Genomic DNA, 15684 nt, shown 5'->3' on the forward strand with positions numbered 1-15684 from the left:
AGACATTTAGTTTCCATTACGCTTTTTGTATTGTTAAATAAAGTAGAAGAAAGAAACGTGATAAAAAATCACCATTTTATAGTAAAATTTAGCTTAGCTGATTCTGTTTTTAGGTAAAATGAGGAAATATAAAATGTCCAGAGAAAGAAAACTGATAAATTATCATCCTCAGGCTGCATTCACACCAGCCTGTTTGGTCAGCTTCAATCCAACTCCAGTCCGTTTGTCTAGAAAGTCCGGTTCAGTTGGGGAGGTGTGAATGCTCAAAGCCTGATGTGGACCAGAAAAGTGAACTGAGGTCCCCAGAAAAGCCTAGATCTCAGTTTGGTTGAAGTGAACTCTGGTGAGGTTCGAATGGATATGTGAACACCAAGCAGATTAGAGACCACTCCAAAAGCAGGAAGTGGGCTACAGCGCAGGGCATTCTGGGTAAACGCCAGAATGCCCTGTTACCTCCAGCGGGAGAAATGGCTTGTGGTTTTGTACCAAAAACAAAAAAGAAATCCTACAACCGATAAAATCTGACGCCACTCCATTTTTGTTTCCGTTTTGTAAAGAAGAAAGTTGCCCTCAGTGTCGTTTTCAGAGGTTTTTGTGTCGTTTCCTTCAGTGGTTCTTGGTGCAGCGCCCCCACAGGCCAGGAGGGGAACAGGTTTTTCAAAGGGTTTGGTTGGTTTGACTCAGTGCAGTGAGAAGAAAAAACACAGCACCTAAAAATGTAACAGATGTTGCAGTTTTGGTCCCTAATTAAACCAAGTCTACTGGACTGTCAGGTGTGAAAACACCCTTAACTCACCTGTTATGGACACACACTCTGAAAGAAACAACATAAACTGCCTCCAAGCATGACTTCTGCCATTTTACGCTTCTATCATGAACACCATTTTACATCTCAACAAAACTTTGCGATCTTTGAATTACTTTTAGTTTCTGCAACTTGACAGACATTGTATCCTGAACCTCTCTCTCTTCGGAGGTTCTCCTTGGAAAAACATCGTAGCGCAAACAGGAAGCGACGTCTCTCCTCATATTGAAAGGTCTCAGGACTGGAGTGTCTCTGGACATCGGTTGACTTCCTGAAACTCTGTCTTGGATAAACGAAGGACAAACGGACAGAACTGGTACCTGTTGCTTGTCGTTGACACACCCAGTGAATCGTGCAGTGAAATGACCACCAATGGTGGTGAAACAAATGTCACTGATTCTCTGGTGTTTGCGTAAGAGTCTGAACTTCTTCGTCACGATTTTCCCGCAGCTCCTCTTACAGAGTTTTCCCATCCGTTCAGTTAGTCATGTGACCACAAAGTAAGACGAGAAATTAGAGGCATTTACTTTAGACGTGACTTGAGTAATGTTGATAACTGCTTAATGAAACAACCTCTAAACACAGACAGGTGTCATCCCACCATTTAATGCTATTCACTCTGACACTTGGCAACCAGTTTTTGTTGTCATTTTCTCCCTAAAAAGTATAAAACTTTCTTTCAGTGCTTCAAATTTAAATTGTTTGTCATGAGACTTTGTGTAAATGTTTCATCAAACTCGTCTTTTCCGAGTTTCACTTCTCCTTTGCTACTTCAATTATGTCATTTGGGAGTTGAAACTTATTAGGAAATAGTTACAGTTCCTCTTCTTTCAGGGTTGTAACCTCCAAAAGCGATTATTAGAAAGGCAGAACAGAACAGAACGGACCTCTGCAGCGCCGGTTGATCGGTTTTCCTTTAATGTGTTTGAGATTGGGTGTGTGAGAGGGAGTAACGGAGAGATGAGGCAGCACTCAGGAGGAAATAGCTCATGTAATGGGTTGAACGTTAGCTCAGCAGACAGAAACAAAAAGGACTTGACGGCCAAAAATAATGTTATTTTACCAACTCACCCATAAACTGAGCTGGATAAACGTTAGGTAAATAAATAAAGTTAGCAGATCTGTCGCCGAAACTTTTAAAAAGGCTCTGCAAGTTTACCTTATTGAAAGTAATTTTGCAAAGTTTCTAGGTATCAATAGGAAAAAAACAATCAAACAATTTAGCAAAAGTGAAAGTAACTAGAGAATATAAAACGCTTGGTAATTTAAAGACAAATATTTTCTATTGTAAGAAGATTTTATTTTGTCCTCTTTAAAAATAGAAACATCTGTGTTGGGACCCAGATTTGTGTCATTCTTGAACTGAAGTCGGGGGCCGCACATAATCAGTCCATGGACCACAAAACGGCCCCTGCGCCTCACTTTGGACCCCCAGACCTAAACAAACACTGAAGGAATATTTGGATGTTCATGAAAAGTTTTACAAGCTTCATTTGACTTAAATTTAACAAATGTTCACATTGGATGAACAGATTATGAAAGATATTTTTATAAACTTTTAGGACAATGAAGGACTTTGATCTTTTTGTCGTCGTCATGGTGATTGAGATAAGATCTGGAAGATATTATGTACCAACACATTAAACCCATTAAACACTGGCCAGTTACTTTGGGTCAAGCTGTGTCAAAACAGACTCTATCGATGGTTTTATTCCCTTTATTTCACAATAAGTCAACTTGAGCTTGTGCAACGAAACTGATCGTATCAAACTTCCTCTAAATATTTGTTCTGACGCACCGATCAGGTTTTACCTGCGCTAAACTAATGTCCTGTTTTCTTTCATACAACAAAGTGCATCAAAAATGTTTTGTTTCCTATGATTGTTTTTCAGTTTTGGTGCATTTCATAACGGAAAAAACATAAAAATCGTTCAGAACCAAAGAGAAATCGGACGAATCAATTTTAAGTATTTTCTTCCCAAGCAATGAGATTTATTTAGAGTTTTTCAAATCTTGACCAATTCCAAACTTTCTTAAGGGAAACTCAGATTTTGCTTTTGCTCTTTTGCTCATTTTTAGTAAAGTCTTATTTTATTTATTGTATTTCCTCTTTTATAATGTTGTAACTTTACCAAAACAAAGATACTCTGAAAGCATCTAAACATTTTCAGAGGGCTGTTGTTTTGGTTTTGATAACCCATTTAACTCTGTTCTACGAATCATTCAAACCAAAAAGCTTGAAAACTTTAGGGCCAAGATGGATTTAAATATTAATATTTAAGTATATAAATTTAATGCTCGAGCAAACAAAGTAAAATGAATAAAATTTAACGATGGTTAGTGTAATAGTAGGGTTTAAGTGAGAATAAGACTTATTTTTGTGCTATTTTCATGTTTCATTTAGAAACTATTAAAAGATTTGACTTTTCAGAGGAAACTGATGCATATAACTTTGTTTCTGTGAGAAAGATTCATTAGGAGGATTTATCTAAAGCTGAAAATCCTCAAAGTGTGCAGAATGTCCTCAGATTAAGTTACATATTGTCTTATCTTAACAGACTGTATCACTTTTATCCAAAGTAACTCATTTTTTAAGCTGGACAGAAGTAACAGACTAAACATGGAGTCATTTCTCATGACTTTGTTGTTTTTATATTTATAATACTTCATGTTTTTCATTTGTTCAAAGCAGTTTAGTGTTGCTTTATTAGTGGATAATTACATGTAAAATGAGGCTTTGATCATTTTTCTTTGTCTACAACAGTAAAATAATTACATTGTTTGTCTCCCTCTCTACCATGCAGGAGATTAATCTTTGTTTTGAATAAATATCTTACTGCTGTCAGAGTTGTTTTGGAAGTTATTAACTTCTTAAAAGGAAAAACTAATTCAACTGGTTTCCACTAAAACCAGACCTTTCCTCACACTGGGCTTCTTAGAAATCCTTCAACAATTAATTTCCCCTAATAAAAAACATTTAAAAAAAGCTTAAGAAAGGTCAGAAAAGTTCAGTACCAACTTCTCCTCAATGTCACCAGTTATTAACAATGTTCATATATTTCTCATATTATTTCATTCTGTTACTTTATTTAAATTAGAGATCTGTGTTTCTGTTATGGTAAATAAACTGACTCATATGTATATTTAAAGACTAAATTTAAAAAGTGAAGGAAGGAAACCTCCTTTGTTGGCGCCTTTGTCTTCAGACGGATCTGAAACCAGACGATCAATACGGGCCTCATCGCTGCTGTAATCATCCGAGGTTTTAAAAAAGGAAGACGTCTGTCAGCGGGTTTCCTCCCGGGTTATTTACAGAAACATATCTGCTCCCAGATGCGATAAAAGCCCCTGATGCCGCCTGTTAGTCGGTGATGATGGGTCTGTCTGATCAGAAAGTTGATTCAATAAACAAATTTCATTTCCTGTAACCTGACTGCCGTCACTTTCTGCTCCTTTCTGTTTTCTAGAATCGCCACAGGAGCGACAATCAAGTAAACAACAGAAAAGTTGAAGTACTAATTGACAGGAAGTAAGTTTATTTTATTAAAATGTAAATTTTTTCCCATTTGCCGTCTGTGGCACCGTGTTTGTTGTTTGTTCACAGGTGAAATACGCATCAGATAAACCTTTAAATTATTCAGGAGGATTTCAGTACCTGAACTACCTTAGATGTGAAAATCAACTCACTCACTTCACATATTTGGGATTTCAGACAGGAAACAGAGGAATGCTGGTCATCGTCCTGCTGCTGATTCCTGGACAGAGATAAAAATAATAATAATAAAGAAAACATAAGGATCTGCGACTTCGCTCACAGCAGGAAAATGTGACTCAAATCTGATTTTTTCACGGCAACGTCGACATATGGAGTCAAATAGGTTCAGTTAGCAGGTTTAACACGATGACAAATGTTGATGGATGATAAATTTCCCCGGAAGTTATTGTGATAAATAATAATATTGTTGTTTTGACACCATATTTAAGTAACAAATGGCATAATAATGCAAGAACATATTGTTAAAGATCATTGAACTTTACATTCTAACGAACATTAAACACTGGAGCTGGAAGACATTTTAAATATACAAAATTAATAAAACAACAGAAACAACAAATAAAATTGACTATAAATTCTCTGTAAACAAAATTAAATGGCTAATAAAGGGCTAGTTGAGACCAAAACACCAGACTGAAGACTTTTATCATCCAGTTTTTGGGTAGAAAGAGAAAAACAATAAATTATGCAAATGGAAATAATTGAGTTTGTTTTAAATGATCATGCAATTAATTTATTGCTTAATGAATAAAGTGAACGGTTATGTCACGTTTCGTCCAACATCGACATCATTGACGAAAACGATGATTGAATTGCTGAATAAATAATAAAATCCATTAATCCGTTGTTACTTCAGCAAGCAGAGCGCTGCTTTGTGACGTCGGCGTTCTTCTTCTTCTGTGAATTCGGGTCGCGTTGGGGTCGTAATCCGTTCACTCAGACGTCTGAATGCAGTCGCGTTTAATCCGTAATATGAACGACCTCGCAAACAAAACCAGAACTCAGAAAAAAAGTCTGAATTGGGAATCAAGACCTGCTGTGTGAACGCAGCCGAACAAAACACAGGAATGAACTGAAAAACTAAACACAAAGGAATGAACTGGTATGGCAACACCTTAGTAACAATAATGGACACAGAGAAATTAACTAAGTATGGCAAGACCTAGCGAACATAAACGAAGAAAATGATAAAAACACAACCGAAACCCAAATATCCATAAATATTTAACTAATTTATTTTGTGAAAAACGTTGAAATGCTGAACTCTGAGAGATGAAAACAGAAATATTTTGGTGAATGTTGTTCCTCCACAGCTTTAGGACTGAGGAGGAGACATTCACTTCCAGTTGACATGTTGTCTTCTATTCACAAAAATACAGAGATTAACTTAGATTTGTCTCTTCTTGAACCCATCCAGGTGTGCTGCTTAGTCTAGAACCTGCTTTTTCATTCATCTTTGCTGACGTTCTTTCTGTTTTAGGGAAACCCAGCCTGTGTTGCGTCACAGTGCTTATCTTTCAGGCCGGCTTGTGTTGTAAATAATTTACTTCCTGTGATTAAACTCTTGCCAGGGGGAGTTAGAGCAAAGAAAGTTCAACAAGAATAAATGAATGAAAAGGACTTTGCATTTGTTTGGAAAGCCGATGTACTAATATCTGAGAAATAAAAAACAACGCAGAAATGTGAAGATGACTCACGAAACAAAAATGGAGCAAACAAAACTAAATATTTCCCAGTTTTATCCTGCCAGGATTTTTCGCTCTACCTACAGAGAAAAAGACAAACATTTGTCTCCAAACAGACGAGTTGAACTGCATTTTCAGAATCACGTCCATTTTAATCCCTGCTGCTTTGATGAACTCTCCTATTTCCTCCGTCCAAGATCGGAAAACGTTCCGAGTTTCTGGCAGACGGACAAACAGAATCATACAGGAAACCAGCAGGAACCAGCAGGGGGAAAGTGGCTTGTATCGGTGTGACCTTTAGGGTCAGACTGGGCTTGTTTATGATCCCTCAGATGGTTTCTTTCCTGGCATAAAAATAGAAAAACTCTTGTTTCCAGCCGACAGCGAGCCTCCCACTGTGACTTTCCGAAACTAAATTTAACTTTGTGATTTGATCTCAGGCTGCGGAGCGAGAAATGGATGGACGTCCAGGTAGGAGACATCATCAAGCTAGAAAACAACCAGTTTGTAACCGTAAGTAAACCTTTTATTTCATATTTAGCATTATAAGTTTGGATTACACGCCTTCACTTTACTGTGTTTTTTCCCATCGTTATAGTTTCAGCTCGTTACTGTGTGTCATTTCTCCATATAAGCTGGTGTACCTCTGGGTTCTGCACTTGGTCCTCTGCATTTTGCCTTGTTTTCTAATGACTAAGTGTTTTTAAACCTTTTAGTCATTAGACTAACACTATTAGTCAACACTGAATAAAAAATGACACAAAAGATTTTTTTCCTCTTTTGTCAGGCATTAAATAAAACAAAACAAAACTTGTCCTGTTTTATGTTAGTTAGGGTCACTGAAATAAAACACGGCATTGTGTCGACTAGGAAATGATTAAAATATTGTTTCTGTTGAAGCTTAATGCTTTAAATGTTAGCACCTGTTAGCTACTGTCGCTTTAAAATTAGATGTTTTTTTTGTTTGTTGTTTATTTTTAGGCGTAACAATTGATTCACAATTCAAATTTAAAATGTTATTTAAATAGATATTTCAAAGCAAAAAAAGATTGATATTGGATAATACTGGATCTCACATTTCTGTTTTCTGTCTGCAATGATCACCTCACTGTTGCCAAGTTAGAAACTTTTCAGACAAAAAAAAAAAACGTTAATCAGAATCAGACTTTTCAAAAGTTATCGGCCAGAAAACTGCAATTGGTGCAGCTCTAATTTTTACTTTTCATACATTGTAAACAGTCTGCTGTCTTTTTATTACACATGAACTTTATTTACATGTTATTTAAGGTGATCCTAGTTACACAGTATTTCTATGATGTAATCATGTCTTTTCTCTGCAGAACTTGGTTTTTGTATATTTTTAAAATATATTTTTAACACTTTTTGATTTTGTGTGAACTTGTAGACCTCAGTCCTGCTGTTTTGCCTGAATTTTATTCAGAAATAAAATGAGCGGTTTAAAGCTGAACACAATAATTTCCTCTTATGTGATAAAAACAAACGTTGGAAACATTTAACTGGAAAGTGTTTTTACTTCAGGCCGACCTCCTGCTGCTCTCCAGCAGCGAACCCCTGAACCTCGTGTACATAGAGACGGCAGAACTGGACGGGTTAGTTAACTTTAACATTTAAAACGTAACTCATAAGTGTGCCAACTGAAAATAATTCACTTATTTCTTCATTTACTTTTCCCTCCATCTGTTTTCTCCTCGTCCTCAGAGAGACGAACCTGAAGGTCAAGCAGGCCCTTCCTGTCACCGGAGACCTGGGAGGCGATATCGAAAAACTGGCAGATTTTAATGGTAAAAATCAGAGCTGGGTACTAACTAGTTACATTTACTCCATTACAGTTTTATTAGAAACTTTTTAGGGGAAAAAATAAACTTTTAAGAAGTATTTTTACCACGCTGTAGTACTAGAGTAATTTTATAATAAAGTGTTTCTACTCTTACTAGAGTAAAACTTCAGGATTTTCTACCCACTGAATGAAAAACAAACATGTTTTAATCAAAAATTCACCAGACACATCTGCAGTTTTTGTTAAAGTTAATTTTGTTATTTTTTGTCACTTATATGAATTATTGTCATTTTTGTCCTCAAAATACCAAATTTTCCCCTTAACTTAATATTTTGGTCCACCTGATAATGTAACTCAGTAATTTCTACCAAATACATTTTTACCTTTACTTGAGGAAAAATTTGTAGGAGTTGTTATTCTTACATTAGTAAAATCTTTTGTTAAAATCTACTTCATAAGGATAGAAAAAGCGACAGACAGGGTCTAAAAAGGCTGAAAGTCATAAATATTTCAGTTCTTTACTATTTACTGCGGCTGTGTCTCGTTTGAAGGCGAAGTTCGCTGCGAACCCCCCAACAATCGTCTCGACCGCTTCAACGGGACGCTGGCGTTCGCCGGTCAGAAATACCCGCTGGACAACGAGAAGATCCTGCTGCGCGGCTGCACCCTGAGGAACACCGACTGGTGCTTCGGCCTGGTGCTGTTCGGGGGTCAGCGAGTCGCTTCGCTCAGGTTTTTAGTCTAAAATACCAAAAGAAATGAAAATCTTATTAGTTGTTTTGTCTGTTCTGCAGGCCAGGAGACGAAGCTGATGCAGAACAGTGGGAAGAGCATCTTCAAGAGAACCAGCATCGACCGTCTGATGAACGTTCTGGTTCTATGTGTGAGTTTTAAACTTCTTTAAAACCCCAAATGTTTTTTAGACGGTATCCTGACATAGTTATGCAACATTGTTTGTTTTATTCAGATATTTAATGAGTGTTTGCCCAGGGCGGCATTAGAAAGGGGCAGGACGCACAAGAACTAGAAAATTTGTTAGAACAACAAATTTTGCTGGATGACAAATTGTCCCAGTAATTGCATAAGTAAAATAATGAGACAAACAATGATAAACAAAACAAACTTCCTCTCTTATAGACCAATAAACTTTAATTTTGTAAAGAAATGTTAACACTGGAACTGGAAGACATTTTAAATAACCAAAAAACAACAAACTTGTGGACCAATTTTCCCAAGAGACTAGACTACGTGCTTCCTGCTGGATTCAAATAATAATAATAATAATAATAATAACTACATTTTAATTAAATTAAGGGCATCATTGCTGCCAGAACCACTGCTGATTTTATTTAATTTGCCAATAAATTTGGTGGTTAAACATGAATTTAATAGGGAATAATTAGAACAACCTAAATGGAAAATAAAATAATCAGTTTGGCTTATTTAACAAGACATTAAATTACATAATGACTTATTTTCTGATTGCCTGGCCTTAAACTAAACTATATGGCACTAAAATTATAAAAGTAAAAAGTGGAGACGGGTTTTCTCAGCTCCTCTGGTTCTGGTTCTGCTCTGCATCCAGAGCCAGAACCAAACATAGAGAAGCAGCATTCAGCTTCTAAGCACCACAAATCTGGAACAAACTTCCAGAAAACTGAAAAACATCTGAAACACTGAGTTCCTTTAGATCCAGACTAAAACCCAGCTGGTTAAACATAATAAATGAAACACTAACCAACGTTTTGATGTGAAATTTTAGCAAAATGCAACGTTTCAATTATTGATGACTTTGTATTTTTGTGTTTTTATGATGTAAAGCACCTTGAACTGCCTTGTTGCTGAAATGTACAAATGAACTTAAACTTGGATCCCTGACAATGAAGAAGCTTTTTGCTCTTATTCTGTAGATCTTTGGTTTCCTGGTGTTCATGTGCACGATCCTGGCGATCGGGAACTACATCTGGGAGGTAAACAACGGCTCCAACTTCACCGTCTTCCTGCCCAGAAAAGACAACGCTGGCTTCTCGGCCTTCCTCACCTTCTGGTCCTACATCATCATCCTCAACACCGTGGTGCCCATCTCGCTTTACGTTAGGTGACCTGTCCAAGCACTTTTACATCACTTAACACAAAAAAAAGCAGCAAATATTATATCGGCTGCGTCTTTTTGCAGTGTGGAAATCATTCGGCTGGGGAACAGCTTCTACATCGACTGGGACAGGAAGATGTATTATTCCCACAGCGACACGCCGGCCGAGGCGCGCACCACCACGCTGAACGAGGAGCTCGGTCAGATCAAGTACGTCTTCAGCGACAAGACGGGGACGCTCACCCAGAACATCATGATCTTCAACAAATGCTCCATCAACGGGAAATCCTACGGTGAGTTAAAACGCCTTATTCTGCTGGTTTTAAACTGACAACAACAAAAAAACTTCTGCAGCATACAAGGTTTTAGTTCACTCCTTCGTTCTGTTATTATTATTATTCTGTATTTTATTTGTTTGTTGACATTTTTTAAGTGTGTATATTTATTTGTTTTTGCAGGAGATGTTTATGACTACACAGGTCAGAGACTTGATATTTCTGAGGTAAGTTCATCAAATTAAATTTACTTCTGTTTACCTGAGTAGTTTTAGGGAAAGGCTAAGAAAAAACTATTTGTTTGAAAGTCTTGGCATGAAAATAAAAGCTTCATAATAGAATTAAAATGTAATAACAGGAGAATAAAGTCATGATATTACAAAACTTAAATCGTAATAATAGGAGGATAATCATATTACCAGACTAAAGTCATAAAGTCAGAATAATATGAAAATGAAGTCGTAAAATACAAAAATAGTTGTAAACATTCGAGAATAAAGTAATAATAAAAAAATAAAGTTGTAACTTTATGGGAAGTAAATAAATTAATAAATAAGGAAATACTTTTAACACATCAGTATCAAATTATTATCAGTTGCTGGACTTTGAAGTGATTGCGGAAACATCTGAGTTTATTTTGAATAAAAAACATCATAGACTTACCAAGTTGGTCACATCAGAGCTTTATAACTCTTCTCAAGCATTTTTCACATTAAAGCGACTTAATTTTATGTATTTTTTCTAGTAATGTTACATTTTTATTCAGCTAAGACAATAACTTAATTTAAAAAATGTAATTTTTAATCTGAGATGATTCTCCACCAACATTTTGAAATACAAAACTCAAAAACAGCAGCTGTGATGTTGTGTGGGAGTTTTGAGCTTCATTTTAAGTCAGAAGCTGCTGTTGGGACGCGTTCATCCTGACGTCAGATTACAGATCCGTTTACTTCCTGATCTGCAGCACAAAGACCCGGTGGACTTCTCCTTCAATGCGCTGGCCGACCCGCGGTTCGTTTTCTACGACCACGCGCTGGTGGAGGCGGTGAAGCTGGAGAACCCGGAGGTCCACGCCTTCTTCAGGCTGCTGGCGCTCTGCCACACCGTCATGGCCGAGGAGAAGAAGGAAGGTGGGTGGAGAAGGTACCAGCGTTTCTCCCTGGTTTGGAACAGGAAGTCAGCCTGTTTCTCCTGCAGGAGAGCTTCTCTATCAGGCCCAGTCTCCAGACGAAGGCGCGCTCGTGACTGCGGCCAGAAACTTCGGATTCGTCTTCCGCTCGCGAACGCCTGACAGCATTTCCATCGTGGAAATGGGAAATCAGCGCAGCTACGAACTGCTGGCGATCCTCGACTTCAACAACGTCCGCAAGAGGATGTCCGTCATCGGTGAGAAGCCCGGGTTTTTCTGAGCTGCTTGCCGTTTAGTTTCTGTTTCCTGCTAAATGAAACACAGACATTGGTGTGTGTGTGTGTGTGGGCGTGTGTGTGTGTGTGTGTCTCTGTGTGTGTGCGTGGGTGTGTGTGTGTTGGTGTAAACAGTGCGCAGTCCGGAGGGGAAGCTCTCGCTCTACTGCAAAGGCGCCGACACGATCATCTACGAGAGGCTGCACCAGTCCTGCAGTAAGCTGATGGACGTCACCACGGAGCACCTCAACGTCAGTGAAGCTACTTTTCCTCCTCATGCTTTGGTTTCCACTTGTTTGCACGAGTCCAGTCCCTCCACCTGATCAGGCTGGTCAGGCTGGGCAATAAATCAATCAATCAATAACAATATATATCTCAATAGACACGTGATCAATATCAATACATAACACATCTGATAGAATATTCAAGACATACATAGTTCTCATGTGACCTCACACTTTCAGGAACTTTGTAACTGGCAGCCATCTTGGTAGGCAGTTGCTATGGAGTTGCTGTGACAACAACAAACAAGCCGCAAGCTTAGAAGTAGCTCTCGCCTCGTTCCTACATAACTTATAAACAATAAAAGTACATTACGACTATTTTTCGATTATCGTTTTTGAGTACTCTACCCACCTCTGTGTGATACTAAGATAAATCTCATCAATATTTACTGTAGTGCTTACTGCCGAACTAGCATATTTAGCATAGCTAACCTAGCTTTTATCTGCTAGCTAAAACGGACATGTAGCCTACGTGTTTGTTACTACATGTACTCACTCTGCGGGTCACCAGAACCTTCTTATTCACACCAAGAGTTTGTTTGTTCTTTACAAAGGTCACGTTTAGTTGAAGAAGTTTGGATTCTTTACATGCTTTCCCTCTTCTGTCTGTTCACTTGATGTCTGCTAGCTTAGATCCTGTTTATAACAGAAAAAACACTCGGAACCAAAACGATCAGTTTTTTCTCCCACTGCTAGTTTTATTAGATGGGAATCTTTATGATTTACACAGCCGGATGCTTAAGTTTGACTTTGTTTATATCTTCAGATGGTATCACTGCTGCGTTCGCTGCAGAGACGCATGTTTTCACGGTTCATCCTTATAAGTATGTTCGTGCTGATCTGCAGGAATTTGCAGGGGAGGGACTGCGGACGCTCGCTCTAGCCTACAAAGATTTGGACGAGGAGTATTTTAACCAGTGGAGACAGCGCCACCATGAGGCGAGCACCTCGCTGGAAGACAAGGACAGCAAACTGGATGAGCTGTACGAGGAGATAGAGCAGGACCTGCAGGTAGGAAGATAAATAAATATCTGGTTTAAAACAGATAAAAACGGGAAACTAACTGGATTTAATGCATGTTGCTGTTTGTGTTGGTCTGCAGCTGCTGGGAGCAACAGCCATCGAAGACAAGCTACAGGACGGAGTACCTCAGACCATTGAGCAGCTGGCCAAAGCGGACATCAAAATCTGGGTTCTGACTGGCGACAAGCAAGGTATTTAAAGGAAAACTTTGTTTGAAATGAACAACTTCAGCTAAAAAGCAGCCAATATGCTCAATATTTCCTGCATGCAGTGGCGGAGCTAGACTTTTACCCCCGGGGGGCCACGGGGTCTGGAGGGCTCATGTATCAGAACAACAACTAACATATTTATTTATCATATTTATAGGAAACCCAAAAGGTCTGACCCAAGTCACACAGTTTAAAAGGCAACTTTCAAATTCAAGGAAGGTTTCAGAAAAATCTATTTAAAAAAAATTCTAGCTAAGTTTTATGGCATTTAGGGAATATAAATTCTTTTGGTAATTTTAACTGACCTGAAACAAGAAGAGTTTGACCAGATTTAACTTCAGACTCCGAGAAAAAAAAAAGAGGTTGCGTCTTTTGTAAATATCTGGTTAAAACTTTATATTTAAATAATTTTAATTGTCCCAGATTCTCATCTGGGAAGGAAGAGCGCCCCCTGTAGCTCTGTCCCTGCCTTCACTCCTTGAAATAACAGAGGGTCGTTAATTCACCTTTCATCCAGGTGTCCAGTCGTCCAATCAAAATGTCTTAAAATGTTAAAATGAATTAAATGTAAGTTGGCCTTAAATACAGTAATCACAGGTCTTAATTTTTTTAGTTTTTTTCTGTCGGTCAAAACTTCAAGGTGGCAATAAAAGGTCTGAAAAGATCTTAAATGTGACATTTCATGCTCTGTGTGTGAAGGGATTCTTTACTTTGACCTGGACTGAGACTTTGTCCAGTCTTGTTTGTTACAGCTTTAGTTTGTCTTTTAGAAACGGCAGAAAACATCGGCTACTCGTGCAACCTGCTGCGGGAGGAAATGAAAGACGTCTTCATCGTCTCGGGTCACTCGCCTGAGGATGTCAGACAAGAACTGAGGTCAGAGGAACATTTCTAAAGTCTTTATGAAGCCAAGTCATTTTTAAGCTCTAATTTAACCAGCTGTAGTTTTGATTTTTGGAGCAGAAATGCACAAAACTCCATGAAACCAGATGGAGCACCGAACAGCCTGCTTTTGCCAGAGGAGAAGAGGAAAAATTTGATTAAAGACGAGGAGGCCAATGGGGAGTATGGACTTGTTATCAACGGACACAGTCTGGTATGTTACAACAGCTCCCTCTACTGGCCAATGAATCAATGAACCTGGATATTTATGAGTAATGCTCCTGTTTTTGTCGGACAGGCGTACGCCCTGGAGAGCAGCATGGAGCTGGAGTTCCTCAGGACGGCGTGTTTGTGTAAAGCGGTGATCTGCTGCAGGGTGACGCCGCTGCAGAAGGCCCAGGTGGTGGAGCTGGTCAAGAAGTACAAGAAGGCGGTAACTCTGGCTATAGGCGATGGAGCCAACGACGTCAGCATGATCAAAGGTACCACTGCGTCCAAGGTTTTGGTTTTAGTCAGTTCGGTAAACAGAATAATGTCACGCTTCATATTTTCTGAAATAAATGCTGAAATTTGTTTTTTTCTATGGTGAGTTTTGTATTTAAAAGGCGATCATAATGAAACAACAGTGTGGAATAACAAAAGAAAGTCATAACTTCCTCAGTTCTGTCCTTCATGTTGACAGAAACAGCATCTAGTATTAAGCTGCTGCTGAATACAGACAGTTTGATTTTACACACAAAACTGTGATACTCCACGATTTTTGTGTTTTTCTGCCACCTACTGGACAATAAAAGGATGACAGCTTAGAGTCTGAGGCGTTTTATTGGAATTAAGATCATCTATCCATCTGTACATCCATCCATTCATCCAATTGTTTTACTTTAAGCATATTTCTGCAAATGTCCCTCTGTTTTTAAATCATCTTTAAATAAATCATTTCTCTCTCTGTCTCCTCCAAGCTGCTCATATTGGTGTTGGCATCTCAGGACAGGAGGGCATGCAGGCCGTCCTGTCCAGCGACTACTCCTTCGCCCAGTTCCGCTTCCTGCAGCGCCTCCTGCTGGTGCACGGACGCTGGTCCTACCTGCGCATGTGCAAATTCCTGCGCTACTTCTTCTACAAGAACTTCACCTTCACCTTTGTCCACTTCTGGTTTGCCTTCTTCTGCGGATTCTCGGCGCAGGTGAGACAGCCGAAGATGAGTCCTGACATTTAAACGTCAGTTTTTCACCAGTCAGAAAAATAAGAAATTTGAACTTTGCTCTTTCAGACGGTGTATGACGAGTGGTTCATCACGCTCTACAACCTGATGTACACAGCGCTGCCTGTTCTGGGAATGAGCCTGTTTGATCAGGTAATAATGTGAACAAGTAATCCAATCATCATTAATTGTCATGTTTTCTTAGAATAAAATTTGTTCCAATCCACAAACTTTTAATAAAACCGTTTCAGGCCTTCTTTTATTGTTGTAATTTTGCCTCCATCCAGCAGAGGGCGCCGCTGGCCATCAGCGCCATCTGATATATAAACAAAGATGATTGCCATATTATAATGTGAAAAGAGAAACAGTCCCTAAAACACACATCATGCATTTCTGATTTGAAATATAAACACTCAACAAGCGGCGAAAGTTTCACCTTAATTAATAGCTTAATAACTGATTCATAGCTT

The 15684-nt window shown here is 38.6% G+C and overlaps 1 protein-coding gene across 1 annotated transcript in view; it reads left to right on the forward strand.

The window, feature by feature from the left end:
- The window catches only part of LOC116730014 (phospholipid-transporting ATPase ID-like), a 46000-nt gene that overhangs the window by 18679 nt on the left and 11637 nt on the right, over window positions 1–15684 (forward strand). Inside the window, exons 6-24 of the mRNA XM_032578950.1 lie at window positions 4273–4334; window positions 6487–6559; window positions 7586–7656; window positions 7766–7848; window positions 8396–8554; window positions 8639–8727; window positions 9755–9942; window positions 10021–10229; window positions 10395–10438; window positions 11176–11341; window positions 11409–11597; window positions 11751–11866; window positions 12746–12910; window positions 13002–13113; window positions 13902–14007; window positions 14095–14227; window positions 14312–14495; window positions 14973–15196; window positions 15284–15367. Coding sequence (XP_032434841.1) covers window positions 4273–4334; window positions 6487–6559; window positions 7586–7656; window positions 7766–7848; window positions 8396–8554; window positions 8639–8727; window positions 9755–9942; window positions 10021–10229; window positions 10395–10438; window positions 11176–11341; window positions 11409–11597; window positions 11751–11866; window positions 12746–12910; window positions 13002–13113; window positions 13902–14007; window positions 14095–14227; window positions 14312–14495; window positions 14973–15196; window positions 15284–15367 — 2457 coding nt within the window. The remainder of the gene's footprint in view (window positions 1–4272; window positions 4335–6486; window positions 6560–7585; window positions 7657–7765; window positions 7849–8395; window positions 8555–8638; window positions 8728–9754; window positions 9943–10020; window positions 10230–10394; window positions 10439–11175; window positions 11342–11408; window positions 11598–11750; window positions 11867–12745; window positions 12911–13001; window positions 13114–13901; window positions 14008–14094; window positions 14228–14311; window positions 14496–14972; window positions 15197–15283; window positions 15368–15684) is intronic.

Source organism: Xiphophorus hellerii, chromosome 12 (genome assembly GCF_003331165.1).
Source record: "Xiphophorus hellerii strain 12219 chromosome 12, Xiphophorus_hellerii-4.1, whole genome shotgun sequence".
NCBI classification, from domain to species: domain Eukaryota; kingdom Metazoa; phylum Chordata; class Actinopteri; order Cyprinodontiformes; family Poeciliidae; genus Xiphophorus; species Xiphophorus hellerii.